At 59.0% G+C, this 8,532-nt stretch overlaps 4 protein-coding genes across 4 annotated transcripts; 2 read left to right on the top strand and 2 right to left on the bottom strand.

The window, feature by feature from the left end:
• Positions 1 to 223: 223 nt before the first annotated feature.
• SDRG_01844 (DNA polymerase delta subunit 1) lies at positions 224 to 3,478 on the top strand (the record flags this gene model as incomplete). Its single annotated transcript, XM_008607395.1, has 3 exons — positions 224 to 1,054; positions 1,097 to 1,386; positions 1,435 to 3,478. 3 exons carry the CDS (start codon positions 224 to 226, stop codon positions 3,476 to 3,478), a joined length of 3,165 nt encoding a protein of 1,054 aa, XP_008605617.1.
• SDRG_01843 (hypothetical protein) lies at positions 3,384 to 5,287 on the bottom strand. The gene is made up of 8 exons (XM_008607394.1): positions 5,000 to 5,287; positions 4,888 to 4,952; positions 4,501 to 4,842; positions 4,394 to 4,455; positions 4,267 to 4,345; positions 3,991 to 4,224; positions 3,821 to 3,934; positions 3,384 to 3,780 (listed from the first exon to the last, which is right to left on the bottom strand). The coding sequence occupies exons 1-8, from the start codon at positions 5,280 to 5,282 to the stop codon at positions 3,499 to 3,501; spliced, it is 1,461 nt and encodes a 486-aa protein (XP_008605616.1). The 5' UTR covers positions 5,283 to 5,287; the 3' UTR covers positions 3,384 to 3,498.
• Positions 5,288 to 5,810: 523 nt separating this feature from the next.
• Positions 5,811 to 6,730, top strand: SDRG_01842 (hypothetical protein). Its single transcript, XM_008607393.1, has one exon. It carries the CDS (start codon positions 5,820 to 5,822, stop codon positions 6,669 to 6,671), a length of 852 nt encoding a protein of 283 aa, XP_008605615.1. The 5' UTR covers positions 5,811 to 5,819; the 3' UTR covers positions 6,672 to 6,730.
• Positions 6,731 to 7,134: 404 nt separating this feature from the next.
• On the bottom strand, positions 7,135 to 8,037 carry SDRG_01841 (hypothetical protein). The gene has a single exon (XM_008607392.1). The coding sequence runs from the start codon at positions 7,983 to 7,985 to the stop codon at positions 7,185 to 7,187; it is 801 nt and encodes a 266-aa protein (XP_008605614.1). The 5' UTR covers positions 7,986 to 8,037; the 3' UTR covers positions 7,135 to 7,184.
• Between the last annotated feature and the right edge of the window lie 495 nt (positions 8,038 to 8,532).

Below are 8,532 nucleotides of genomic sequence, written 5' to 3'. Positions count from 1 at the left end.
TGCTAATACGCTTGGTAACACATATCGCTGCTGCACTTGGCGCTTGGGGCGTGGGACGTGGCACATCTTGGTGAGCGGCCAGAAGATCCCGCCCACTCCACAGAGGCGGCCGGAGCCTCTCTGTGATTGGTTGAAATAATCCTATTCAAGCGATGCGATTGGATGAAAAGCTGGTCGGTTTTGCCGGGAAAAGGCTGTGGGCAGCATTTACCGGATTTGGGCAATGGCGACGATGGAGCCGCCGGCCAAGAAGGCGCGCGTGCTCAAGACGCAGGCGAGCGCGTGGCCGCGGAAGGAGATGGCCCCGGTGGTGGCCTCGGAGGCGGCCGTCCGCTTCCAGTGGATCGACATCAGCATGTACGACGGCGAGCCGCTGGCCGAGAACCCGTACTCGCGGACGCAGCCGATCCCGGGGCCGCGCACCGGGAGCACGTCCATCATTCGCCTCGCGGGCGTGACCGAGGAAGGTCATAGCGTCATGGCGCATATCCACGGCTTTGTGCCCTACTTTTACGCGTCGTGTCCGGACGGCCTCAAGGCGGCGGACTGCGGCCTCGTGCGCGAGGCGCTCGACACAGTCGCCAAGAAGAACCCGTCGGACGCGACTGCGATCCAGGGCGTCGAGATCGTCGAGAATATGATGTCGCTCTACGGGTACCAGTTTGAGAAGAAGGTGCGCCTCATCAAGATCTACCTGAGCCTCCCGCATCTCGTCCCGCGCGTGCGGTCGGCGCTCGAAGCGGGCGCCGTGCACATCCCCGGCTTTGTCTCGCGGTCGTACCAGACGTACGAGTCGAACGTCCCGTACATTCTCCGGTTCATGATCGACAACAACGTGCAAGGCTGCAACTGGGTCGAGATGCCCGCGGGGACATACCGCGTCCGGCCGGCCCATAAGCACGTGTCCAACTGCCAGCTCGAGCTCGACGTCGTGTACATGAACATGGTGAGCCACCCGCCGACCGGGCAATGGGGCAAGCTCGCGCCATTGCGCATTCTCAGCTTTGACATTGAGTGCATGGGCCGGACCGGCCATTTTCCCGACGCCGACGAGGTATCGCTTTCGACTCTATCAATGTATCAACGTGATATATAGGATCCGGTGATCCAAATCGCCAACGTCGTGTGGGAGCAAGGCGCCGAGCACCCGCTCGTCCGCAACGTCTTTGTCCTCGGGACGTGCAAGCCGATCGTCGGCGCCCACGTCATGGAGTTTGAGACCGAGTCGGAGCTCCTCGAGGCGTGGGCCGCCTTTGTGCGGCAGGTGGACCCGGACATTCTCACGGGCTACAACATTGACAACTTCGACATCCCGTACCTGATGAACCGCGGGAAAGCGCTCAAGCTCAGCCCGCAGTACGCGTGCTGGGGCCGCCTCAAAAACATGTATCCCACAAGGTCTCATAAAGACAAAGTGTCTCATCTCGAGCGTAGTGCCAACATTATGGAGAAGAAGGCGTTCCAGTCGGCGGCGTACGGCAAGAGCGACAACTACCGGACGACGATGCACGGGCGCACGTCGTTCGACATGCTGCCGATCATTCGGCGCAACCAACAGCTCTCGTCCTACTCGCTCAACTCAGTGTCGGCGATTTTCCTCGGGCAGCAAAAAGAAGACGTGCCCCACGGTATCATCTCGGACCTCCAGCGCGGCTCGGACGACGACCGCCATCGCCTCGCTGTCTACTGTCTCAAAGATGCGATGCTGCCGCTGACTCTGCTCCAAAAACTGAGCTACCTCGTCAACTACGTCGAGATGGCGCGTGTGACGGGCGTCCCGCTCGACTTTCTCATCGATCGCGGCCAGCAGATCAAGGTTTACTCCATGTTGCTGCGCAAGTGCCGCGAAGCGTCACTCGTCGTGCCCAACCTCCCGCGGTCCGGCGCGGGCGACGACGCGGGCTATGAAGGCGCGACTGTCATCGAGCCCATGAAGGCTTATTACACGATGCCGATTGCGACGCTGGATTTTGCGTCGCTGTATCCGAGTATCATGCAAGGCTACAACCTCTGCTACTCGACGCTCGTGGCGCCGGGCGACGTGAGCAACCTCGCGCCGGACGCATACGAAACGTCGCCGTCTGGCGACGTCTTTGTCAAGAGCTCCACCAAGAAGGGCATTTTACCGCTGATTCTCGAAGAGCTTTTGAGTGCGCGCAAGCAAGCCAAGCGCGACATGGCCACAGCGCCGGACGCAATGACGAAAGCTGTCCAGAACGGCCGGCAGCTCGCGCTCAAAGTGAGCGCCAACTCGGTCTATGGGTTCACTGGCGCCAACGTCGGCCAGCTGCCGTGCATTCCGATCGCGTCGTCGGTCACAGCGTACGGTCGACAGCTGCTCTTCAAGACGCGCGAAGAGGTCGAGCGCGTCTTTACGGTTGCCAATGGCTACAAGCACGACGCGCAAGTGGTTTATGGTGACACGGACTCGGTCATGGTGAAATTTGGCGTCTCGACCGTCGAGGACGCGATGCCATTGGCCGAAGAAGCCGCGCGTATTGTGTCCGACATCTTCCCCAAGCCCATCAAGCTCGAGTTCGAGAAGGTCTACTACCCGTACTTGCTCATGAACAAGAAGCGGTACGCGGGCTTGCTCTGGACCAGAGCCGACAAGTTTGACAAGCTCGACACGAAAGGGCTCGAGACTGTCCGGCGCGACAACTGCCTCCTCGTGCGCCGCATGGTCGAGACGATTCTCAAAAAGATTCTGATCGAGCGCAACGTCGACGCGGCGATCACGTATACCAAGGGCATCATCTCGGACCTGCTCCAAAACAAGGTGGACGTGTCGCTCCTTGTGATCACGAAAGGCTTGAGCAAGACGACCGAGTCAGCCGACTACAAGGCCAAGCAAGCGCACACGGAGCTCGCGGCGCGCATGAAGAAGCGTGACCCGGGGTCCGCGCCCGTGCTCGGCGAGCGCATCGCGTACGTCATTATCGACAAGGGCAAGAACACGCCGCTGTACGAAAAGGCTGAGGACCCGGTGTACGCGCTGACGAACAACGTGCCGATCGACTGCGACTACTACCTCACCAACCAGCTCCAAAACCCGATCGAGCGGCTCTTTGAACCCATCATTGGGCTCGCCAAGGTCAAGAGCGATCTCTTCGCGGGCGACCATACGCGCAAGCGGTCCAAGCCGGGTCTGGTTCAGAATTCGGGTGGAATGATGAACTTTGCCGTGAAAAAAGCCAAGTGCCTCGGCTGCAAGGCGCCACTCAACGGCGACGGCGCGCTCTGCGCTGCGTGCCTCCAAGACGAAGCCACGGTGTACGCCAAGCAGCTCAACGTCGTCGTGACGGCTGAGGCGCAATATGCGCGGCTCTGGACGCAGTGCCAAAACTGCCAGGGCAGCTTGCACCAAGAAGTGCTCTGCAAGAGCCGCGACTGCCCCATCTTTTACAAGCGCATCAAGGTCCAGAAGGAGCTCGGCGAAGCCCAGCAAGCGCTCGAGCGCTTCCAGTACGAGTGGTAGTCGACGTACTTCATATAATTTCACTGTCCATCGTCCTTGGCGACATACAACCGTTCGTGGACGCGATTCAAAATGGCGGTTTGGGCAACAACCAAGCTCGGGTCGGTCTCGTTCAGAATCAACGACCGAAGCTGCAGCCAATCGTCGGTGGCGAGACGCGATGAGGCGCTGTCGTCATCCCGCGTCGCAGGCTGCTTCCAAAGACTCGGAAAGGCCGACGAGAAGAAGGCATCTTCGATGATGCCGATGCACACCATGAGCACCACGTACGTGAAGAGCATGATGTACGAGTAGAGGTAGATCTGGTCGCGCGCGTCAGAACAGATGTGTACAAACTCGTACCTGGCCCAGCAACGGCGTCGCGGCGAGCGAGTCGAACGTCAAGCGCACTTCGTCTCCGTTGGCAATCGCAAAGAGCGTCGTCGCTGTCGTTGTGAGTCCCTGAAAGCGGGGCACCTATCGATTGTGGATTTTTCAAAGTCAAATTTTGTGAATGCAAGAAATCAAAGTACTTGGCTGCCAAACATGACGGTGCCAAATAGCACGTAGCCGACAAAGAGCGGGCAAACGCCAATGAGAAACTCGAGCACGCGCGGCAGCCCCCGTCGCAGCGTGAGGCCCAAAATGTAGAAGCGCGCGTTCGCGTGCAAATACCGCAGCGACGAGACCCACGCGAGACCACACGCGATCGCAAACGTCAGCGAGAGCTGCTCAAAGTAAGCCAAGTGCCCGGCGTACTGCCACGCCTACACCGCGCGTGACGCAACGTGCATCGAGCGTTGACCGACCTGGATCGAGACGGCGACAGTCGCGAGGTTCATGCAGAGCACGACAAGGCACCACGGCTCCGTGTAGTACAAGTGGCGTCTACGCCGAATGAACCACCTTGCGCCACAATATGACGGTGTCAGCTACCCAATGGTTTCGAGGCTCGTCGCGCCAGGCAGCGTCGCGACGAGGTGGCCCAGCTCGAGGAGCTAACAGCACGTTCGATTGCAGGCGCAAGGCCAAGTGGGAGGTACCTGGTACAGCACAGCGAGCGCGATAAAGAACACGTAACGCGGAATTAAGTCTTTCGGTGTCGCTCGGAGCGTGAGGCTCGGGAGCAGCCGACGCACGCGCATCTGCCCGTGGAGCTGGCCCTGCGCCGAGAGGTCGTACGCGAATGAGACGTTCCAGTTGGTGAACTCAAAGTCGGCGTCGTCCTCTTCGCGGGACGGCGGGTGCGATTCAACGCGCACCGAGATCTCCATCGACACGAGCGCGTCGAAAAAGACGCGCGAGACGTCGTGGTGCGTGTTGTAGCGCAGCCCGACGGGCCAGCACGACTCGTTGCCGCGCTGTAGGTCGTAGAACCGCTCGACCTATATGCATTGCAGTACTAGTACTACACCAGAAGCGCGCCGTACCTCGTCCGTGCCCGTGGCCGACTCGATCACGCGCAGTGTTGGACAGGCCAGTGCGTCGATGGTCTCTACCGCCATATGAGCAGCGCCAAGCCGACTGTACATGGAGGCGTACCATCGGCGCCGTCGCAAGTCGCGACGCGGAACCGGCCAAGCGCGACCTGCGGCAGCAAAAAGTAGTTGTCGAGCAAGGTATGGACTTGCGCAATGGTGTCGTCCATCGTGTAGAGCTCGTAGTCGTGCGACCGGCTCGGCGGCAACGCGCTCAAGAGCGTCCAGAGCTCATCCGCGAGGCCGCGCGTGTAGGCCTGGAGGCGGTTGTCCACCTGGCTCGCATGCAGCGTGAGGCCGACGACGAGGAGCGCATGCACGGCGCAGCGCAAGATCCACGTCCCCATCTTCGCGACGAATTATGCGGATGCCATCCGGATATCCGAGACCAAGCGAGCCTGTATCCCAGGAACCGGCAGTCGCCGTTTGGTCGTCGCTGCCGGACAAGAAAGACTGCGAGATGGCACAGCGCGGTGCTCTAGCTTGCTACGCAGGTGCGTCTGAAACTCAAAACGCCCTTTTTGAGTCAATGCGTGAAACTCAAAGCATCGTTTGAGGTCCAACTGACTACGATCACGTCTTTGACACACTTCAAGTGCCAACACGGCAGCCACCGACAATGTGACGTGGTCGCGGAGGAATCCCCTAGTCGCTGATGGACGCATAAGTGCCACATGTGGGATCTCTGAAACGTACTCGCGTCAGCCGCCGGTACGAGCCCTACCCACTGCGGCGAGCGCAACCGCTGGTCGAGTATACAAACCACAAGTGAAATCACGGGCCGCGTTACGTGATCGGGCCGACGGTTCCCATCGCAGGACGCTCCTTTCGGCCATTATCCCATCATCTTGACGCAATTTGGCGCCGAGAGACGCGGGGGGTCAATGGCGTATTCGCGTAGGCGTGGCTACTGGGTATGGCGTCGCCCTACATCCGCTCGAGCGCAGAGAGCTGCCGCACGTCGGATCACGTTTATGCACAATGAAAAGGAAAGATCCGTCACGAGATTGTGGTGGTTCCGCCGATATTTTTGGCCGCGCTGGCCAATGGGACGCAATGGCGGCCAACGACGTCAGAACACCAAAACGAGTTTGGCCGTCGACACCCGATATATGGACCTCGCTTTCCTTCTCAACCCCGTCGACGACCGGAGGAGTCTGTCGCCTACGTCGCGCCTCTCACATGCGACGCCAGGCTGGCCACCCAAGCGCCGCATCGACACAGCCTGGAACGACCTCCTCTCCAAGCGCTACAAGCCCTACGGCAACCTAGCACGCCACGAGATGCCAAGCCGAAGCAAACTGCTCGAGACCGCGTTGGCACCGGAGAGTGTCGACTGGTGCGCCACGTTCCTCGACGTTGGTTTTGACGCCAACAGCATCTTCAACCAGATCTGTCCGCTGCGCAAAGGCCGGTGGCGCAAAGAAGAGGAAGCCTACGCCATCGAGCTCGTCAAGATGGTCCACGCCAATCGGCTCCCGCTCAAGTTTCGCCAGTCGCTCCGAACGTTCCTCGCCCAGAAGCTCCACAGCGACGAGATGCGTGTGCTCAAGAAGGTCGGCAACTCGGACGCGTTTGCGTTTGCGCGGCAGCGCGGCCACGCGGACGAGGTCGCCGTGACAAGGCCGACGTACGAGAACGAGCGGTCGATCGAGCCGCTCGAGACGCTGCGCCGGGCGTTCTTGAGGTCCGTGCAGCTTGACGCGATCGTGGCCGCGCGTGAACACTTGGATTAAGAAACTAGCCAGGGTGATTATTTTGCCGCATAAAAGGGAATGATGTTGACTGTCGCATAGTCTCAGCAGTCCTAAATAAAGGTGACAGCAAGCAACCCAGGTCCGTGGCTTGCAGCGATATCGTACGTATCCTAGCGTGGAAGGCCGGTCGGTGCAGTTTGTTGGCGGACGTTTGGGTACGATCACATCGCCGAGTCGTTTCGCTCTTGTCCCAGCGATGGAAGGTGGGCAGCCTCACGGCTCAGAGGGAGCGACATACGTCAAATTCTCAACGATAGTCCCTACGAACGAGTATACGTAAACTCTTCTTTCTTGAATTGATCCATTCGAGAGAGAGAGCGAGAGAGAGAGAGAGAGAGAGAGAGAGAGAGAGAGAGAGAGAGAGAGAGAGAGAGAGAGAGAGAGAGAGAGTACTGCCGCTTACAACGAGCTCAAAAGTCCCGTTGTCCATTCAGTTGACGAATTTGTAATTTTATCGTAGAAATGTATTTATTTACGGTCTAGGTTATCTTCCTAGTCGTCTCCCATCGTGGGAGAATCTAGCAGCGCTTGTCCATCATACTCGCGCAGCGCAATCACGACTTCGATCTGCACCGACTTCAAGAACGCCCGGCGCAGCGTCTCGAGCGGCTCGATCGACCGCTCGTTCTCGTACGTCGTCCTTGTCACGGCGACCTCGTCCGCGTGGCCGCGCTGCCGCGCAAACGCAAACGCGTCCGAGTTGCCGACCTTCTTGAGCACACGCATCTCGTCGCTGTGGAGCTTCTGGGCGAGGAACGTTCGGAGCGACTGGCGAAACTTGAGCGGGAGGCGATTGGCGTGGACCATCTTGACGAGCTCGATGGCGTAGGCTTCCTCTTCTTTGCGCCACCGGCCTTTGCGCAGCGGACAGATCTGGTTGAAGATGCTGTTGGCGTTAAAACCAACGTCGAGGAATGCGCTGCGGAGGTCGGCGTGGCTCTGGTAGAGGCCATTGCAAGTGGAGTTTGCACTGCCCATTTGGGTCAAGTGCGGGCGAAAGCTCGCATTGTCGATGTTGCGCGTCGGGGCTTGGGATCGATATGGGCCGCTGCATCCTGGTGCCACAGTCGAGAAAGTCGAGTAATGGTGACGCGTAGTCGTCACGACGTGGTCAGTGCGGGGTCGCTTGGGGAACACAGTGCAGAAATCTGCTTCGCGACGTCGCTTGCACGTCTTGTCGTCGAGGAGGTTGACGGTCGATGCCTGCCGGGGCTCCGGTCGGTGGAGGTCACTGCTTCTACGATCGTGGTCCAGCAGCCCGACGCACGGGTTCAGCAGCAAGCGGAGATCCATCGGACAGCGAACAACTGCAACTGCGTTGTTGACGTGGGACCCATGCAACGTTTCGGATGGTGTTTTTGTGCTGAAACCGACTTTGAGGCTCACGGATTGGTTGAAATTTTGATGGAAAACTCTTTTTAGCCAATGAATGTGCACGGCCGGTTTCACGTCCTGACCGCGAAGTTCGATTGGCCAAAAAAGAGAAGAATTACGCCACCATCGTTGCGGTTGCGTTTCGAGGGCCACGTTCGAAGGGGTCATGGAGCTTCGAACACGACATCGACGTATCACTTCCAGTGCTTTGAAGCCCGTCGCATATGACATGGTTTGCAGTATAAATGCACAGGGAACGTAGTATGCTCAAGCTTGTGTCTTGTTTGCAAACTTTTCCAACGAATCTAAGAAAAGCGTGGGAAACGCTGCTATTTTAAGCGAATTGCTCGATTGGACTCGGTGGCTACGGCTCGCGCATGATTTGCGAGAACCGGGCGAAAATATTGGATGTGCCTTCGCGCCAGAGAGGGCACGCAGCTTGTAGAGTGAGACGCAGGACGACAAC

This window comes from Saprolegnia diclina, assembly GCF_000281045.1.
Source record: "Saprolegnia diclina VS20 unplaced genomic scaffold supercont1.4, whole genome shotgun sequence".
Lineage (NCBI taxonomy): Eukaryota > Oomycota > Saprolegniomycetes > Saprolegniales > Saprolegniaceae > Saprolegnia > Saprolegnia diclina.
This window is presented reverse-complemented; position numbering and strand designations above follow the sequence as displayed.